Source organism: Pseudoliparis swirei, chromosome 18 (assembly GCF_029220125.1).
Source record: "Pseudoliparis swirei isolate HS2019 ecotype Mariana Trench chromosome 18, NWPU_hadal_v1, whole genome shotgun sequence".
In the NCBI taxonomy this organism is placed as follows: Eukaryota; Metazoa; Chordata; class Actinopteri; order Perciformes; family Liparidae; genus Pseudoliparis; species Pseudoliparis swirei.
In genome coordinates, this window is record NC_079405.1 from 4,148,043 (window position 1) to 4,168,809 (window position 20,767).

Sequence of the window (20,767 nt, forward strand, 5' to 3'; positions counted from 1 at the left end):
AGTGAAAAATGAAAGACAAAATGTGTTAAGTTTGAGAAAGATTACCAAACATTTGCCCTCACCACGCTCTCGATCGTGAGCAGCTCCCTCCAGAGGGAGAGAGAGAGAGAGAGAGAGAGAGAGAGAGAGAGTGACAGTGAGTGAGAGAGAGACAGTGAGAGAGAGAGAGACAGTGAGAGAGAGAGTGACAGTGAGAGAGAGAGAGAGAGAGAGAGTGACAGTGAGAGAGAGAGAGTGACAGTGAGAGAGAGAGAGAGAGAGAGAGACAGTGAGAGAGAGTGACAGTGAGAGAGAGTGACAGTGAGAGAGAGAGAGTGACAGTGAGAGAGAGTGACAGTGAGAGAGAGAGAAAAGAGTGTGTGCGTGCGTGCGTGTTTGTGTGTGTGTGTGTGTGTGTGTGTTACCTGCAGGTCCAGCAGAACCCAGTCTGTGTGTGTGGCTCGGTTGTCTGTTCTGGTTCTGATGAACTGGAACAGCTTGAGGAAGACACACGGGTCTGAGGGAAACACCAATGAGACTCGGCTGCCTTCAGGTTCATCGTCTCATCATTTGAAGCCGTGGAGGTGAAACGATGGAGGTGAACGCTCACCGTGCTGAGAGCAGAGCTGCCGGGCCAGGGTCGGGTGGTCGGACACGGACCTGAGGACGGACACGCATCCCGACACCGTCTGCAACCTGCAGTCGGCCGACAAACACGCACACACCACCTGCAACACACACTGCAACCTGAGGGCGAACAGACGAGTCAACAGTTACCCGGCAACACCCAGCGAGCCCCGAGTCATCCTTCAGTTGTTCATCGAGTGATAAACGGAGAACTGGGTTCTCTGTTCATGTTCTGTTGGTCGGACTTCAGCAGTTATTTATGTTTCTCTCTCTCTCTCACGCTCTCTCTCTCTCGCTCTCTCTCTCTCGCTCTCGCACACTTTGGTAACATTTTACTTGAAGCCAACGTGTAGTTTTTCTAATTGGTTCCTTTCAGACAACATAATTGCCTCGTTCACCCGAAGGACGATTTTAACTTCAACTTTCAATTAAGTTTTAAAAACAAAAGTTAAATTAGTGTTTACATTATTATTATTTTTACAATTGTCTTATTAGCAAACATGTCGGCCGTCCCCCACGTCTTGGTACCTGTCGGCGTGCGTGTGCGGCGTCCTCTGGATGAGGACACACAGAGTCTTCATGGCATCGAGGACCAGCTCCTCAATCTGAGAACCAACGGCGAGGCCCGCTTCACACAGCCGCAGCACCGACTGCAGCAAGGCATTCTGGGAGCACAGAGCCACACCTGCAGCAGAGTGTTCCGTCTGAGAGCCGAGGGGGGGAGGGGGGGGGGGGTCATGGGATTATTTGAGTATTTACAGTGACACATGTTGATCATAATAACATGATACACTTAGGACTCCGAGATAAACTCTATCTAATTAAATAAAGGGGAGGAGACAAAGTTCATAGCGTCTAACTGGAGTCCGTCGGTGCGTTTGTTTCTGTACCTTCACGTCTGTAACTCGGCTCTGATTCTCTTTGGTCAGCACAGCTTCCACCACCTGGGGCACAAATGAAGAAGAGACGTCGACTGTCAGGTTACATGTAAACGAGGAAAGAACGAACCAGTGCTGCAGGTCTACTGGCAGGGTTCTTACACATTTTGACCGATGGATTTTCATGACTTTTTCATGACTTTAAACCAAATTCCCACGACCAAACTGAAATCTCGGTGAAAACATGAAAATTGTGGAACATTGTTGCGTGTAGAGATCGTACGCCGGCTTATATTTTGAGTGTTTTTCTATAAAAAAAACATTAATTATTTCAAACTCGGCGTAAATGAACATGTGATAACACATTTCCATGACTTTTCCAAATTTTTTATGATTTAAGTTTTTTTCCAGGACTTTTCCAGGCCTGGAAATGACCATTTTAAAATTCCATGACTTTTCCAGGTTTTCCATGACCGTACGAACCCTGAACTTGGGATTTCAGTGAAGTTGTTTTCATTCATTTAAACTGCAGTATAAGGTGTTCGTCTCTATTGGGGAACATGAGTTCATCGTGTCATTCAGAGAGATACAGGCGCAACAGAGATGGACGTTGTGATGGAGTTGGCATGATTTAAATGTCTGTACATCAGGGTGAAAGCTTGGCTTGTGAGCATCACCTCGTCACTGTGGGCCACCAACAGGTAGAGGAGCCTCAGGGCAGCCAGGCCCACGTCCTCCACGCTGAAACCAGCAGCACCCGCCTCGTCCAGTCTCCCCAGTCCGGCGGAGTTTGAACCGGAGACGGAGCGCAGCGAGTCCAGAGCCTGACTGAGTCGAGACAGGTGGAGCTCCAACAGCGGGAGGAAGAGGACGGCTCCGGGACACGACCTACACACACAGCGAAGAGGAATGTGAGTCGCCCAAATCACACTCGACATCTGCGTCGGTGGTTCTTTAACTGCTCTGAGGTGCATAGTTTGATGTTTATTGCAAATCTTTCAGTTTAAATGTAGGTATAAAAATGCAAATTAACAAATCCTGTTGCATCTTGGTCCATAAAACACCAGCTGGTCTATACCACGTTATTTGTTGTGGCATTTAAAGTGTGTTACAGGCCTGATATCTTGTATCTATATCAACACATGGCCTTCATGTGTTTTCGCCATGTGGTCTTTCTCAGCGTGGCCACAAGAGGGCGCTGCAGTCCACAGAACCGTTCATCTTCCACTGTGGCGTCTTCTGGATTATTCAGTGAGGCACGTGTCTAAAGTGAGTGACGGTTCAACAGATCGCGGCGTCTCGCTCCACCTTTTGTTCCTGCTGCCGGCCGCCGGTCGGTTCTGACTCAGCATGTTGAGTCCGGTTACAGCCAGACTCTGGAGAGGACTCAGAGTCGCCCTGGGAGCGGCACCGACGCCCACAGCGGCATCGGACCGGAGCAGAAAATCCGCAGACTTGCTGGAATCACAACATTCAACACAGTTATATTAATATTTTAAAACTGCTCAGCTCCTGGGAGCTAGTCGCGCTACAACCACCACGGCTACTGCTGTTGAGACGACGGCCAGTCCTACGACTCGAGTCCATTTGTGTTACTCAGATCTATTATCCAAAGACATTTTTGATTTTGATTTGAAGATTTGAGTGTTGGTGGATTTGGCGCCCCCATGCGGTGACTGAGATGAAGTGGCTGCGTCCGGTGGTACGGCCGGCGTTGCCGTGACGGCGACACAATGACATTTGATTAAAAGTCTCAAGGAGGTCTGGTGTGCGTCATGGGTGACGCTAATATTAATTCAAGTCACAATTGCAAACACCTCCGACAGCGCTGCATCATACACATTTATATTGTGCTCCAATCGCCGCCACGTCGTCACGGTTACAGCGCCGGGTGTTTACCTGGACGTCAGGTGGATGTCACTCAGACTCATAGAGAGCAGGTGAGACAGGCCGAGGCTGCTGGGAGACAACGGCTGCTGCAGCAGCAACCCCAGCAGGACGCCACCTGGACACACACACACACACACACTAAACATCGAGATCTCCGCTCAGCCTAAAGTATAAATTCAAGGCGATTTACTTGCATTAACTCTCATGCCGCCGCTCTGCAGACTCACCTGGGTGCTGCAGGTGAGCAGGTCTGACGGACAGGAAGGGGTCCGGTCGAGACACTTCCTGTTTGTCACCAGATCTGCTGCTGGTCCCGCCTCTTTCTGCTGCCACGCACACAAAAACACACCCGTCAATCGTCCGGTCCTCAGCGCGCCCGTTGTTCCGCCATCTTCGTCACGTGACCCACCGTCTCTCCGCGCCGCTCTGGAGGGAACGTGAGCGCCAAACGTCTCCTTGGTGATGAAGCCGTTTCCTGTCGGAGACGGCGAGCTGCCGCCGCTCCCGTGATGCAGCTGGGCGAGACAGCCGAGCACTTTAGGACTGAGAGGAGAAGAGAGAGAGCAGACGGTCAGATGAGAGACGAGTGGAGGACAAATCATTTACGATACTTTCACAGAAATGATAAGATGTAGAGAACAAAGTTGGATAATTTAACATCCAATAGCCCCGAAAGAGCCAACTCTGATGTCACTGTTGTTAAAACAACAAAAAACAATAACAGCTGACTCTTTCAATATTAATTTCTTCGTTTCTTTCTGGTAAATGTTTACCCACAAATTAAAAAATAAATGCTGAGAAATTTCAAAGGTCTTAAATACGTCATACAAAATAAAGGCTTCTAAACAACCTTGTAATGTTCAATTAAATGCAATTTGGACGATCAATAACCATTAATACACTTAATAAACTAGAATATCACCTTCGCATATCACAAGATTGGGCATTGAATTATGAACATTTTGGCATTAGTTGCATGCCAATTGGATATAAATTGACCGTGGTATGGTAAAAAGAAGATGTTGACCTTTTCATGACCTTGACCTTTGACCCGATCAATCCCAAAATCTAATCAAATGGTCCCCGGATAATAACCAATCATCCCACCAAATTTCATGCGATTCGGTTTAATTATTTTTGAGTTATGCGAGTAACACGCATACAAATAAATAAATAAATACACAGCGATCAAAACATAACAAGCAAACAGCGCCCTGTGCAGCGGTGGGGGCGGGGCTTCAGGGCTGCTGGATGGTGGATATATCAGCGTCACATGGATGATGGACATGATAACTACGAGCTGAACTCTGCTTCACGTCCCTGGAGTCAACGAACAAATGGAGGTGCCAATTAAACATAATAATTAAATCCACGCTTTACGTGATCAAAACGGTGGTTATGTCAAAGAAAACAGTGAATATGCATATTTTAAAATAAATACATTTGTGAGGTGTATTTGTACGGTGCTTCAAATCACACATCAACGTATAAAACACAAACAATTGAGCATAAATCTATTGCCTCCATTTATTGTCTATGAATGAATTATAGGAATATAAAATATGCATTTCCTCCTATTGTCCGATAATGTATCAGACTGATGAACATTGTGCATCCCTAATTCTCTAGGATGTATATAGTATAGACTATCTACCATGAACTCAATGTGACATCAATAAATGTTGTTTTGTCCAACCCAGAGAAATTTAGTTTACAATGATATAAAACATAAATAAACTAGAACGGGCACTCGGTAGAGCGCATACCTTCACATATCACAAGATTGGGCATTGAATTATGAACATGTTGGCATTAGTTGCATGCCAATTGGATAAAAATTGACCGCGCTATGGTAAAAAGAAGATTTGGACCTTTTCATGACCTTGACCTTTGACCCGATTGATGCCAAAATCTAATCAAATGGTCCCCGGATAATAACCAATCATCCCACCAAATTTCATGTGATTCGGTTTAATACTTTTTGTGTTATGCGAATAACACGCATACAAATAAATAAATAAATACATAAACTAGAACGGGCACTCGGTAGAGCGCATACCTTCGCATATCACAAGATTGGGCATTGAATTATGAACATTTTGGCATTAGTTGCATGCCAATTGGACAAAAATGTATCGTGCTATATATGGTAAAAAAAAGATTTTGACCTTTCCATGACCTTGACCTTTGACCCGATTGATCCCAAAATCTAATCAAATGGTCCCCGGATAATAACCAATCATCCCACCAAATTTCATGCGATTCAAGAAGATTTTGACCTGTTCATGACCTTTGACCTTGACCTTTGACCCGATCGATCCCAAAATCTAATCAACTGGTCCCCGGATAATAAACAATCATCCCACCAAATTTCATGCGATTCGGTTCAATATTTTTTGAGTTCTGCGAATAACACGCATACAAATAAATAAATAAACTAGAACGGGCACTCGGTAGAGCGCATACCTTCGCATATCACAAGATTGGGCATTGAATTATGAACATGTTGGCATTAGTTGCATGCCAATTGGACAAAAATGTATCGTGCTCTGGTAAAAAAAAGAATTTGACCTTTCCATGACCTTGACCTTGACCTTTGACCCGATTGATCCCAAAATCGAATCAAAATTGTCCCCGGATAACAACCATTCATCCCACCAAATTCCATGTGATTCAAGAAGATTTGACCTGTTCATGACCTTTGACCTTGACCTTTGACCCGATCGATCCCAAAATCTAATCAACTGGTCCCCGGATAATAAACAATCATCCCACCAAATTTCATGTGATTCGGTTCAATACTTTTTGAGTTTTGCGAATAACACGCATACAAATAAATAAATAAATGGCGATCAAAACATAACCTTCCGGCATTTTCAATGCGAAGGTAACAACAACACTTCATAGATTACCATTGATTATCATGTTATGATGGTAATATTGACGTCTGACCTGTTTCTCGGCAGCGGAGAGGCCATCTTGGGTTTGTCTGAACTGTGAAGTTTGGTCTTCATCTCGTTGATCTCGGCTTCTTTAAACTGCAGCTCTGACTTCAAAGACAGAACCTGACCACAGAGAACATGACATCATGGTGTTATTCTGAGAATGATGTGTACTGTGTGTGTGTGTGTGTGTGTTCCCCACCTTCTTGTTGAGCTCCTTCTCCTTGTCGCTCTGCTCTCTCTGCCTCTGGGTCTCCTGCAGGATCTGGTTCTGCCTCTGGGTCTCCTTCTCCTGCTGAGCTCCTCTCAGAGAGTCCCTGAGGACCCGGATCTCCCCGCTCTTCAACACGATCTCCTCCTCCACCTCCTTCAGCTGATGAAAGGTAAACATTCACCAGGACAGGCGTGTGTTTATAGCCGTCCGCTCTCAGCCGAGACGAGGCACCGACTTCATTTGATATCGAACCGCGGTGACATCGACGCGTCATCCGTGTCGGACGAGTCCACATTAATTGAGTCGGCTAAAAGGCCCCTGGATAGTTACGCAAAAAGAAAGAGACTTTAAATAGTTTATACGCTTTCAGATCAATAACAAACGAGTAGAATGAGAGCGTTTGAAAAGATATACGACCAAATTAAGTTTGAGGGTAACACCGGTCTTCAGTGTATTCTACGTCTCCCGTTTCTTACACCGAGTCATTGTTATTTTACAGTTTTTATAGTTTCGCTCTTCTCGCTTTGTGTTGCGACGGCTTCACAGGAAGTTCCCGTGGTATGGATGTGTTATCTCATCCCGAAATATCAAGCCACAGAAAACTAATAAATTACAACTGAATCACGCTGGAATCTCTCGCAGAAGTCTCGTTGTCGCTCTCTTCTGTGCAGGGTTCTTACACATGTTGACCGGTGGATTTCCAGGACTTTAAACCAAATTTCCACGACCAAACTAAAATCTCAGTATAAACATGAAAACTGTAGAAAATGTTGCGTATTGAAAGCTATCGCCGGCTTATATTTTGAGCGTCTTTCTTTAAAAAATATATTAATTATTTCAAACTCTGCGTAAATGACGTGATTATAACACATTTCCGTGACTTTTCCAAAACTTTTATGATTTAAGTTTTTTCCATGACTTCTCCAGGCCTGGAAATGACCATTTAAAAAATTCCATGACTTTTCCAGGTTTTCCATGACCGTAGGAACCCTGTCTGTGACGCCCTGATGGATGTTTTATGAACGGTTGTATAAAGAAGCCGGTGAGTCTCACCTTCCTCTTGAGCTCTGCATGCTGAGCCTCCAGCAGACTGTGGGAGTCTTCTCTGTCCGACCCACAGCGCTGCTGCCGGTTCCCTGAACACACACGCACACACACACACACACACACACACACACACACACACACACACACACACACACACACACACACACACACACACACACACACACACACACACACACACACACACACACACACACACACACACACACACACACAACAGCTTTGTCAACACGTTCAACACAAAATTACAAGTTCCCCAGGTGTGTCGTTTCCTGCAACGACTCACAGCGACGGCTCCCTCGGTACGTTTTTATTATTTCTTCCTGCAAGCTCTTCTTTTTCATCCCGTCTGTATTTTCTTTACATTCATGGATTCACGATTTTACTTCCGATGTGAAACATTTCCACCTTCAACAAACGAGTCTGGACTTCCATCTGCTCTCGTCACATCTCGACTGTGCTCGAGTCGCATTTACACATCACTCCACATGTCTTTTATTATTCTGTACTGCTTCTCGTTAGAAACTGAACTAAAACGTTGTGGTGTGAATCCATCCTATTTTTATTCTTCTTATTAAATTTGAGAAGACATTGAAAATCTCTGGGTGAATACATTCTATCTCCCAACAGACAAAAGGCAGCCGTTTACACCAATGTGCATGTTCCAAACACACATTTTCTCTTGGTCACATACAGAGGAAACGACCCAACATTGTTATTACCTTCGCATTGAAAATATATTATATTATATTTTGATCGCCGTGTATTTATTTATTTATTTGTATGCGTGTTACTCGCATAACTCAAAAAGTATTAAACCGAATGGCATGAAATTTGGTGGGATGATTGATTATTATCCGGGGACCATTTGATTCGATTTTGGGATCAATCGGGTCAAAGGTCAATGTCAAGGTTATGAAAAGGTCAAAATCTTCTTTTTACCATAGCTCGGTCAATTTATATCCAATTGGCATGCAACTAATGCCAACATGTTCATAATTCAATGCCCAATCTTGTGATATGTGAAGGTATGCGCTCTAAAGAGTGCCCGTTCTAGTTTTATTAATGTGATGAAGAAGATATTTAACAGGATCAGATTAGATGGATTTCACAGTTTCATTATGTTTTACTCCAGGAAAGAGAAACTGTGTGTTTTTAGATGATTGTTTAAACCATGTGTCGGCACATTTGATGCCAGTGGAAGAATAAAGATACTCTGTTTTCTCTTCTGCTTTCATCTAAAACTTTAACAATCTTTCCTACAACACGGTTAAACTGTCGCCGATCGGTTCTGAACTCACCGAGCGGCTCTCTGCCCGGCAACCCAGCGTTCCCTCGGTTGCTGCTGAGCCCAAACGCGTTCTCGCTGCTCTGATTGGCTGTGGCTCTGCTCACACATTTGCTCTGCCCTGCCCACTGCGGCCAGTCGGACCCGCGGGCCGGCTCCGTCGGTTTGGGTCCTGGTTTCGTCCCGAGCCCGGGTGCGGCGACCGCGGTGATGGCCTGCGAGGCAATGGTGTCGATCTCATCCAGGTCGTCCTGGGTGAAGTCGTCGTCGTCTCCAAACGGGTTATCGAAGGCCGCCACGGCGTCCTGGTCCAGGCCCCGAAGGCGCTTGGTGGGGGGGCAGTTCATCCTGTGGGGGACCAAGAGGAAGTAGACTGAAAGTGGCTAAAGATTGTACAGTTTTGATATATAGTCAAAGTAATAGGAACACTTATGCTCGTATTCTTATGATTAAGAATAAGTGCCATCTATTAATCTACTTTAACCCAAATGTCCATGACCAAACAGAAATCTCGGCATAAACATGAAAAATTTAGAAAATGTTGCATATTGAGAACGTACGCCGCCTTATATTTTGAGCGTCTTTCTTTAAAAAATATATTAATTATTTCAAACTCGGAGTAAATGATGTGATTATAACAAATTTCCATGACTTTTCCAAAACTTTGATTTAAGTTTTTTCCATGACTTTTACAGGCCTGGAAATGGCCATTTTTCCAGGTTTTCCATGACCGTACGAACCCTGTCTATTACTCTTCATAAAAGGTTATGAATGTTACTTTATTCTTTTATTTGAAATGTATGACATGACAAAATCATTCGTCTGTCACAACACACACATTACCGTGATCATTATAAACACAAAGCAAATCTATTAAAACAAGTTCAGAGTATATTGTGTGTGGATACACAATACAATAATTCTGCTCTTTTTGAAAGACAACCAATTAATAAAGAAAACCAAAAGATTAAGACGTGATTCACATAACACAGCATGGCTCCTCCAGATTGTCCCTCCTTCATGTTACATGTTTATTCTCCACTATTATGAAAGCTACTCTCAACAAAGCTCCTTAGTTCTAGGTTCTGGTTACACAGGTTTGACTCGTACAACTTTAGGACAAATCTGTGTTCATCATTAACAAGCTGCTTTTATAGAAATTAACTGAATCCGGTGGATTCTGCTTTGAAGGAAGGAGCTCTGAAGAGTTCAGTCAATGGAAAGCAAGAATGAAAACGTGTCTTTTAAAGTGTTACAACTGCTTTGTGGTACATCAAACCAAAAGGTACTGAAGTTAGACTTCTAAACTAGCGAGTAACTAGTTCACTAACTAGCTGTTAGGTGTCTAGTTTCTGTCGCTGTTACCTTGTGTCCAGGTGTCGTCCCTGTTAGCCGTTTGGTTAGCTAAAAAGAAAACTACCTGTACTTCCAATGACAAGTTGGCCTGCTAAGCTACTACAGCTCACTACGTCACGACTCTTTGTAACTGTCCGGTAACACGTCATGAATACTACATTAAACTCCATTAAACTGAATTAAAAGGCGAGGAAGGTGAGCCGGGCTCCGCTGCGGAACAACGTGAAACGAGGATACAAGTTCCCCTCCTCCCGCTGCCGTGCCGCTGACAATCTGACCAATCACACCAGTGCTCTGACAGGCGGACCAATCACAGCACCGCTGAGACAGACGGACCAATCACAGGCGACCGTGCACTGGCCTGGTTGCTGTACGGGCCCCTGTTAGAGACAAACTGTACGAAACGCGCATAAGAAAAGATCTCCTGTCTAAGTGTGTGCGTGTATATTATCACTCCTTCATTTGTTACAGGTTTATTCTCTATTTATTATCAACAAAGCTCCTTAGTTCTATTTTAGGAGAATTCTTTGTTTATCCTCCGCAAGATTTAATAGAAATGAACTGAATTTGGTGGATTCTGCTTTGAATACATATATATATATATATATATATATATATATATATATATATATATACATATACATACATATACAGACACATTCATCTACATACATATATACACACACACACACATATATATATGTATATGGACACACACATATATATACAGTATATATATACATATACACACATACATATATATAAATATATATATGTATATGTGTACACATATGCATACATTTGGTATTTCGGTGAATAACAATAAACATAGTAAGAGAAAATAAAATATTTTAAAAATCAAGCACAGCTGTCAAGAAACATAAATAAAAATTAAAAATATATTTCACAAAATATGCATAATATATTCATTTTTATAATGAAAGAGTCCGTTTAGGTATGTGTACAAATATTGACCAAGGAATGTGCCAGCTAACAAAACCTATAACAACATCTCTAAAGCTCACTACACATTGTTTATAGGCCTACAAATGAAGTGTAAAACGAGGCTGTGGTTTCAATGTGTGGGATTATTTCATGACCAGAGGCTTCCAGATACCTTCTTGGGGTCTCAGCTGGATCGTAAAGATCCTATAACCATATTATGTTACAAAGCAGCTTCAATGGCTGGATTTTGTGAATCAACTGTTCCCTCAGAACATCCGCCATGTTGGGAATATAATAAGCGGCCACAGTTTCCCTCCCCACGCTATTCTGCAGGCGGATGCATGTTATCATGAATCACTGAGCGCACACCATCCACATATAGAAGCTTCTGGGGGCTTCTCAGCAACAGCAAGTGTGTGTTTCCATTTTTAGACACAGACAGGTCTGTGTGTCGCAGCCGAGGCTCTTCAGTGTGTGTGTGTATGTGTGTGTGTGTGTGTATATGTGTGTGTGTGTGTGTGTGTGTGTATATGTGTGTGTGTGTAACACTGACACATGCACACTCTCCCTCTCTCTCTCTCATTCTTTCCGCCTCCGTACTTCAGTACAAAAATGGCAAAACTCAGCGACAGGCATCCAGATCTTCATCACCATCATCATCATCATCATCATCATCATCAGCAACACACACACAATCATCACGAACATCTGCAGCATCGCAGCATCACGCAAGTATGCACAGATTCAGCAATTCATGTCTTCAAAAGATAATTAATTTAATAAGGAAAGTGACACACACACACACACACAGGCACACACACACACACACACACACACACACACACACATTTGGCAAGCGAGTCGGTTGCCATAACAACCAAACAGTCAAAGCGGGTTCACTGTGTGAATCAGAAGGAAGGGAGCCTACATACGTGTGTGTGTGTGTGTGTGTGTGTGTGTGTGTGTGTGTGTGTGTGTGTGTGTGTGTGTGTGTGTGTGTGTGTGTGCGTGTGTGTTACTGCAGAGCTCTCATATATTTCATTTCTCAATATATTATTGTGTCTTTAAGATATAAATCTTTGTCAATTGGGAGTCACTGAGTTCAAAAACAACAAGTTCAACTCGAGAGTGTAAACTTCCTGGAGTGCAGGAACGAGTCCTGAACCTCGGGAATGAGGAACATATTTTGCATTTCCTGTTCCCTCATCTCGAATCAATGTTTTATTTTAAGAACAGGTTTTTGGTTTGATGCCTGAATCAAAGTCTGGAGTAAACGCAAGCTAACGGGATTTTTTAAACAATAAAGTACGCTAGAATCTCCCATGAAGGTAAATGCTCTGTGGTGCGTCTCACCCTCATGTGCACACGTGTGTCCTGTAAGAAGAAGAAAAGCTTGAGATGTAGCCTCTGGACATCATAGCATTTTTGTTTGTATGTTTGTTTGTTTACTAGTCCAATAGGTTGCCGGCTCCTTCAGGTAGTTTCGTGGTCCACACAGGGTCTAGCGGTCCTCTGCTCTCTTTCAGTTTGGGTCCCTCTCTTTATTTGTAAATCACTTAGTGCGGACTCAAATTCTCCCCCAATCTGTGACCCAGTCTGAAGCCTCCAGGACCTCCAGGCTGAAGCCCCCCCCCCCCGTACACACGGGGGGACTACATTTCCCAGCACACCTTGCGCTGCGTCTCCTGGAGATTCCTGGACGAATATCCCTAAGACATGCGCGGCTGGGTGGCGTGTTTCCTCTGTTGCGGTGTGTATCACTGCAGCAGAGGCTTCCTCCTGCACACGCCGAGGCTTCACGAGGCGTTTCAGCCGGAGAGGAAGACACCCAGAGGGAGACCGCTGCATCCGATTGGCCGATGACCCCGAACAGGCCGCCAATCGGACGCCTTCCTCGCCGAGTGACTGCGTGTGTTTCCCTCTCTCGGAATACACTGTGTCAGCCTGCGCATATTTTTATGTTTGCAGAGCTGCACGCATACATAATTGCGTGTGTGTGTGTGTGTGTGTGTGTGTGTGTGTGCAGGATGGTAAAACCGGGAGCTGAGAAGGAGGGGGAGGGGCGAGGATAGAGGCGCCGAAGAAGCAGATGAAAAAAGGAAGAAAGACGGATACGTAGAAGAGGAGAGGAGGAGGATAGCGAGGAGAGGACAGATGCTGAGGAGAAAGTGACAGTGAACGGTACGCTGAGTGTGAGGAGGAGGAGGAGGAGGAGGAGGAGGAGACGATCCGCTGTAGGAAGCAGCGGCATCGTCGATTTTCACGGGAACCAAGGCGACTGTCTTCTGTTGCCGTGGCGATGGGCTGCTGGCTCTCTGGACCGTGGATGGGAGACCAAACGGTGAGCAACCAAAAACATCAACGTTACAAATGATGCTGTTTTATCTCGTCTCATTAGGGGGAGACGGAACTGAGCTCTGTGAGGCGCTTTGAGGGGTGTGTGTGTGTGTGTGTGTGTGTGTGTGTGTGTGTGTGTGTGTGTGTGTGTGTGTGTGTGTGTGTGTGTGTGTGTGTGTGTGTGTGTGTGTGGATGCAGATGCACAGTGGCATAGTTTCATGATTTCTGCTGGACTCATTGATGGTTAATTAACCTAATTTATGCGTTTCATTTTTAGTTTTTAGTGAATATGTATAACGGTGGTGTTGTTTGGTTGTGGTTCACATTCGTCATCTTCATCCGCTGAAGGCTCACCGTCGTTCTGCTGCCGTCCTCGGTATCCACACGCAGGTGCCATTTTGTGCTCCTCAGCTCATGCTATCTGTATGTGTGTGTGTGTGTGTGTGTGTGTGTGTGTGTGTGTGTGTGTGTGTAGGTGTGTGTGTGTGTGTGTGTGTGTGTATGCGTGTGCGCCTGGTTGACTGTAGCAGAGGGTGAATCATGGCTGTGCTGGATTTAAAAATACTGTTCATGCATCTAATTCTATGGTTGCTGAGATGCATGTGCGTGTGCATGTGTGTGTGTGTGTGTGCATGCGCGCGCGCGTGTGTGTGTGTGTGTGTGTGTGCGAGCAAGGCAGGATGAGGATCACCCTGGCTCGTAGGTGTTAACCCTTTAATGGAACCATGGACACCGTGTTCACTCTGGTCATATTGTATTTTTATCACAGTATCTGTTGGTCACATTGTGGAGACGTCTGCAGCGGAGCGGCGCGCTGTGACCCAGTTGCATAATTTCAGCTAATTTAGAGTCCACGGTCCACGGTGCGTTGTGCACAGTGTAAGAAAAATAAATTAAGAAAAGAATAGAAATGCAGTTAAAAATCGTGCGGACTCAAATTTGATTGTGGTGTCGTTGACGCCTTTTTCCCACAATGCATGGCATCATTCCAACTTCCCTACAGTTGTTGGATTTAAGAGAAACAGATTGACCAAAAGAGAGCGAGCTGCAGCTGAGGCTGAGAAACGGTGACTTGGATCAAACTCTCCCAGCACTCGATCGTACATTTCCCATAATGCACCGGGATAGTCCCTTCCTGCCTGGTAAACAGCCAGCAGGTTTTCTGTTATGCATCAGTAGCCCTCAAGCCCAAGCTGAGGTAACCCTGATGACGTCACTATGACATCATCAGGGTTACCCCCCCCAGAACCGAAGAAGGCTTTGAGCTTTCACGGGCTGAGGAGGAGGACCAGGAAACTGTCTTATTTATTATTTAGTAGTTGGAGTGCAGGTATGTGGACGACAAATGTTATGTCACACTTTCTTTCAGGCAGGATCCTGATACAATCACAAACATGTTACATACATGTGACTGAACTAACCTGCCAATTAAAAAAACACTGACATTTAAGTTTCTCTTCTAAATCCACATAAACCACTCTTTTTCATGGGCATGAGTTAGAGCCGCCGCACGGCACTTATATAACAATAAAAAGAAAGAAAGCTGGCCAGTCAGTTCTCTCATTATTTCCTTCTTTCCAAACAATGGTGAAAAAGCACCAGCGGCAAATGTCGGGAGTTGAGTTTCCGCCTGGTGTCTTAGCTGGATGCCAAATTATTCAGAGCACTCAAAGCCAAATTGTCTCCTCAGTAAACCGTTTCTGACAAGTGATGTGGTATTTAGGCTCTTTTATAAAAGTCCAGCGCAGTGCTTACTCCACATATAACGCAGTTTGGCTCCATCAGCAAAAAAAAGAAAGGAAGAAGGGAAAGCAGCATCGCCTTTCTGTTTCATCCGAAGACTCAGCTGAAAACCCCCAAAGCCCTGAATCCCTCAGCTTGACTCTCATCCGCTCCGTGTTTGGAGAGCGTGAACGGCCTCGATGTCGCCTGTTCCATCTATCATGGTCGAGAGATTCTCCGGTTGATGGAGATGTAGCACAATACTCACCACTAATTATATATATATATATATATATATATATATATATATATATAATATATAGAGAAATATATATATATATAAATATATATACAAATATATATATATATATAGAGAGAGAAATATATATATATATATAAATATATATATATATATTCAAATATATATATATAGAGAGAGAGAAATATATATATATACAAATATAATATATATATATAGAAATATATATATATATACAAATATATATAGAAATATATATATATATATTAATATACATCTATAAATATACATATATAGAAATATACATATGTAAATATAAATATATATAGAATTATATATATATATATATATATATATATAGAAATATATCATAACATTTTCCAGATTTCTTCCACAAATCCGGTTTTCTCATTATAATCAGATGCTTTGACATGATCAGAAGACAGATCGACGTTCCGCTGATCAATATTTTTCATATAAACATCTCACATTCCTTCTCGTCCTCTCTGTGCCCGTCTCAGGTGAGTGGGCGGAGTCTTGCCAACCTGAGCCAGCGGGATGCTCTGCAAATCCTGGCGGCCAGTCAGCATCCAATCACCATGCAGATCAAGGGTCAGAGGGGGTGTGGCCCCGAGGCGGACCGGGGCATCTGGGAGCCGCTTCCCCTCAACCTGCAGCATCTCAATCTGCCCCTGCCGCTGATGACGGGGCTCAACGCCTCCAGCCCCTCCTACCAGGACAGGTAAACACAAAGGAGATCATCCTTTACGACACACACACACACACACACACACACACACACACACACACACACACAGAGGAAGACAACGTGATGACTGTCCAGTTTAGTCATAGTTTGCTATAAGATGCTGTTTAAACATTAAACAAATTTATTATTATAAACGATAAGAAACTCCATCACAAATCCCTTTATATGTGATTTTGTTTTGCAGACTCACATTGGACACATTTCATTCACAACCATTAACCCTCCTGTTGCCTTATGGTCAATTTGACCCCATTCAATCTTTAACCCTCCTGTTACCTTTATATTTACTGACATATTTTACCCTTGGGGTCAATTTGACCCCAGCAATTAAAACCTCCAGAAAATTATTAGAATTAATATTGTTTTCCAAGTTTAAGTGTGAGGTACTTTATGTTTGTTTGTTGACTACCTAAATAACCCTTTAAACATATAAAAAAGTTGATATTTCTTATATGTTTGACACAGTGAAAAACAGCCTGGGGTCAAATTGACCGCAAAGAACACCGACGTTAAACATTGAATGGGGTCAAATTGACCCTAAAGGTAATAGGAGGGTTAAGGGCATAAAGTCATCACGAATGTGGATGATGGACAAAGCGAGTGTTTCCGGGTCATGCGTATGATTTGAAGACATTTTAATTCTGTGTTTCAGACATTATTACAGCCATCGCTCTCTGCCACAAGATCACTGTGAAGCGGGGCGCTACAGCTACCTGTCCAGCTCCCCACGGGACACCGTGGACATCGGCCACCAGGTGACACCCAACACTCACACGTCGAACATGCAGGAATCTACGAAATAAATATTGGATATCTTATCACATCTGGCCTCAGCAATGATTGGCTGTTTACTTCAGACTTGGCAAAAAGATGATATTAATTAAATAATAAAGGAACAACCCATAAACATGAAAACGCCTCGTCATCGTTTCCCATGAATCCTTTAGGATCCGGAGCTGACCGGCCGCGGCCCGAAGGGACAGAACTGCCTGATGGGATGTTGCAACGCAAACCTGGAGGAACCCAACGGCTTCCACAGCCAGGTGAGCACAACGCTGTTGAATGTCTTATCGCTTTTTAAATATCTGTCAGTTAAGATTACAGACGTTCAGTACTGTCACCAAAATAATGGCCTTTCTCGTTTTTGAGTAGAAATAACAGCTGAGAGGGATTGCAAATTCTTTTTTATTGCTATAAATATATTTAACGATATCTTTTGATGAAAGACTCGAGTGCACCGTAGTGGGAAGAGGGTGTGCTGCTGCATTCTGCCCATTCGTACAGCAGTGAGTCACAACCAATAAGGAATCAGGGATTAGAGAGAATATTTATCTGTGAACTTAAATGAGTCTTTTGTTAGAAAAGGGATGACATGCTTCAGATATTAAAGATGTTCATGTTCAGTAGGAACCAGAAGGCCCGAGTCCGAGTGTTGCAGAGTACGGAAGTCTCAAAGTATTGAGAGGCGGACCAACACATTTTGGGTTTTGATCTTGTTGAAAAGAGAAATTCAGAATATGGTGACCCCTTATTCATCTTAACTTACTCAAATACATCAGTTCAACGTTCAACATTTATACAAGAACGTTGCTTGGCTAAAAATCCAATATATAATTTGTATTTAATTATGGAAATGGCCGATAGAAGGATAATTAAATAAGATTCAGAGCAAGCAGTCACTCTAACCGTCTGTATTTCTCACTGCTACAGAAACAGATCAAACATAAGCCCTTTATTTAAAGTGTGTGAGTGTGTGTTGGGTACGTGGGACTGAGGATGCCTGTTGTTGCAGACGGACGACGAGGACTTCATGCTGGACAAGCCGCTGGGCTTCATGCCGCTGCACCACGAGCTGGACAGCGGTCTGGGCTGGACCGACGGCTCCCTCCACCAGGGGGAGCTGTCGGGGCTGGACACCGAGGAGGGGGGCCTGGAGGACTGCCACTCGCACGGGGCCCTCGGCCCGGGGGGCTGCGGGGGCTCCGGAGGAGGCGGCGGCGGCTCTCCGTCCTCCGAGTCCTTCATCTCCTCGGAGCTCAGCGACTCGGGCTTCTACAGCGTGAGCACCGGCGAGTTCCGGCACTTCCAGAGGCTGCTGGAGAAGCGCATGCGCATGTACAACGCCCGGCTGCAGCATCAGGGCGAGGCCTGCGAGAGGCGGGAGCGCCGCGACAGCTGCCCCAAGAGCCACCGCGAGCTCCTGGAGGCCATCCCCGAGGCGCTGGCCGTGCAGCCGCAGTGTCCGCGGCTGCAGCTCGAGATGGACGAGGAGGCCGGCTCCGTCATGGACATCCCGCCCCGAGGCCTCGTCAGGTAGAAGCCGAGCGGCCGACTGGGTGGAGTTCGATGATGTCACCGTTTCTACTGTACACCACCGGTCAAAAGTTTGGGGTCACCCAGACAATTTGGTGTTTTCCATCAAAAATCCCACCTTTATTTATCAAATTAATGGCAACATTAATAGAAAATATAGTCAAGACATTGACAAGGTTAGAAATAATGAATTTATTTGAAATATTAATGTTCTTTAAACTTGTGGCTCAAAGGAAGGCCAGTTTTAGAGCTTCTCTCAGCAGCATAACTGTTTTCAGCTGCGCTCACATAAAAAGGGTTTTCAAGGGTTTTCTACCCCTCCGCTAGTCTTCTAAGGCGATAACACAATGTACCATTAGAACACTGGAGATGGGCCTCTACACACCTCTGTAGAGACTTCACTAAACACCAGAGAATAGTCATGTACACATTAACTATGTAGAGAGAGAATTTATGATTAATTTAATGTTATCTTCATTGAAAATAACACTGCTTTACTTTGAAAAATAAGGACATTTCTAAGTGACCCCAAATTTGTGAACGGTAGTGTAGACCAAAAAAGACCGTATTTCCATGGCAACAGTCATCGACACCTGTTGACAATGAGAGGCAGAAGAAAATATGGCTTGGAGACAAAGTTACGGAGCAAGAAATGAGGCTGCAGGAAAACGTGTTGAGTGTTCTGAATCTGCTTCACTCACATATCCAAACCTCTTAAAGTTTTCCACGAGGCCGTATTAACAACCGGAGGAGTACGTCCCCAATTTATACCGGTCTAAACCAGTATCTCTATGTTTAAACCATAACGCTGTCTGGACTTGACAAATGTTTGTTTTATTTTCTTAATTTGCCAAGAATACCAAACGAATTATTCAAGAATTGCATAACTTCGTGTTAGAGATGAACTTTAATCTGAATCTGGACAGAATCCTGACGTCCTCCGACGTGTCCGTCTGTATTTTCAGGGTTTCCTCGGTCCAGTTCCATAAAGCCGACCGGCCGTGTCTGAACCGCCACAGCTCCAGCAGCGGCGCCCTCTTCAACCCGTCCCACGCTCACGCCGGACTCTCGCGGATGGCGGCCCCGCCGGTCCTCTCCACCTGCAGCACCCCGTCCGGCCACCGGAGACCTCTGGTACCCGTGCAGCGGCACCACCAGAGCTGCGGCTCCGTGGGGACGCTGAGGAGAAGCCGGACTCTGCACCACCGCCCTCCTCCGCAGGAGTACCGGCGGCGCGCCAGCCACCCGGCGTCGCCCTCCTACTGCGCCGCCACCGTGCACCACTGCGGGGGCGACGACGTCCTCCCGCCGGGGGGCCCGCCGGAGGACGGGGAGCTGGGGGCTCCCGGCCCGGCGGGCCTGGCCCTGCCGCCACAGCAGCACCCCGGCGCCGCGGTGCACGTGAGGGGCGCCAACGCCCACGAGTGTTGCTACGACAACAACCCCGACGCCCAGCTCGCTCGCCGCGACTGGTGGCACGCGCAAGACAGAAGCGCGATGCCCGAGCAACTGGTGGCGGAGAGGGAGCTGGAACAAAAGAGGCAGATGCAAGAGAAAGAGCTGGAGAGGGAGAGAGAGAGCGAGAGGGAGAGAGAGAGGGAGAGGGAGGCGCAGATGCAAGAGGAGATGGAGAGAGAGCGGCAGCAGCACCTCCGGGCTCTGATGCACCCTCCTCAGGCCGGAGACGTCAACGACACCTGGCCCAAACCGGCCAACCGGCAGTCCCAGGGCGGCGGGGGAGGGAGGGGCCTCTACAGCACCATGGAGGGCCACACGGGGGCCGGCTCCGCTGGCGGCTGGGACTCCAAGGCGGGCCGCGTGACGGCGTGCTCCAGCCCCAACCCCGGCTGCGGTCTGCCGCCTAAATTCAACCCGGGCTGCAAACCCAACGGGACCTCGCGGGTCTCCCGGAACCAGCTGCTGAGGGACCGGGCGTCTCAGCTGGCGGACGAGCGCAGCGGGATGAGCACGGACGAGGAGAACAACACCGACATGCTGATGGGCCGGTACTGGAGTCGGATGGAGAGGAGGGAACACTTCCTGTTGGCCCGCGAGCAGAGGCAGCAGCAGCAGCAGGCCAGAGGGGGGGCGCCGCGCGACGTCATCGTCAGGGGCGGAGCCGGCGGCGGGGGCGTGCCGGACGGCAGAGGGGGCGGGGCTTTTGCGGAAGGGAGGTGCAACA

The 20,767-nt window shown here is 45.7% G+C and overlaps 1 protein-coding gene across 3 annotated transcripts in view; it reads right to left on the reverse strand.

Moving 5' to 3' along the window:
* Positions 1-12,686, reverse strand: part of atrip (ATR interacting protein) — a 19,221-nt gene extending 6,535 nt beyond the window's left edge. The window contains exons 1-14 of one of the 3 annotated variants that reach the window (XM_056437145.1): positions 12,538-12,686; positions 8,897-9,231; positions 7,584-7,666; positions 6,519-6,689; positions 6,327-6,439; positions 3,784-3,917; positions 3,602-3,700; positions 3,384-3,489; positions 2,793-2,942; positions 2,162-2,372; positions 1,497-1,550; positions 1,135-1,310; positions 590-726; positions 405-496 (exon numbers count right to left, since the gene is read on the reverse strand). In XM_056437145.1, coding sequence (XP_056293120.1) covers positions 405-496; positions 590-726; positions 1,135-1,310; positions 1,497-1,550; positions 2,162-2,372; positions 2,793-2,942; positions 3,384-3,489; positions 3,602-3,700; positions 3,784-3,917; positions 6,327-6,439; positions 6,519-6,689; positions 7,584-7,666; positions 8,897-9,230 — 1,860 coding nt within the window. In that variant the 5' untranslated portion in view covers position 9,231; positions 12,538-12,686. Of the gene's footprint in view, positions 1-404; positions 497-589; positions 727-1,134; positions 1,311-1,496; positions 1,551-2,161; positions 2,373-2,792; positions 2,943-3,383; positions 3,490-3,601; positions 3,701-3,783; positions 3,918-6,326; positions 6,440-6,518; positions 6,690-7,583; positions 7,667-8,896; positions 9,232-10,248; positions 10,469-12,537 lie in introns of those variants that run through there. The other 2 variants (XM_056437146.1, XM_056437144.1) reach the window with 2 other exon arrangements.
* Positions 12,687-20,767: the final 8,081 nt, after the last annotated feature.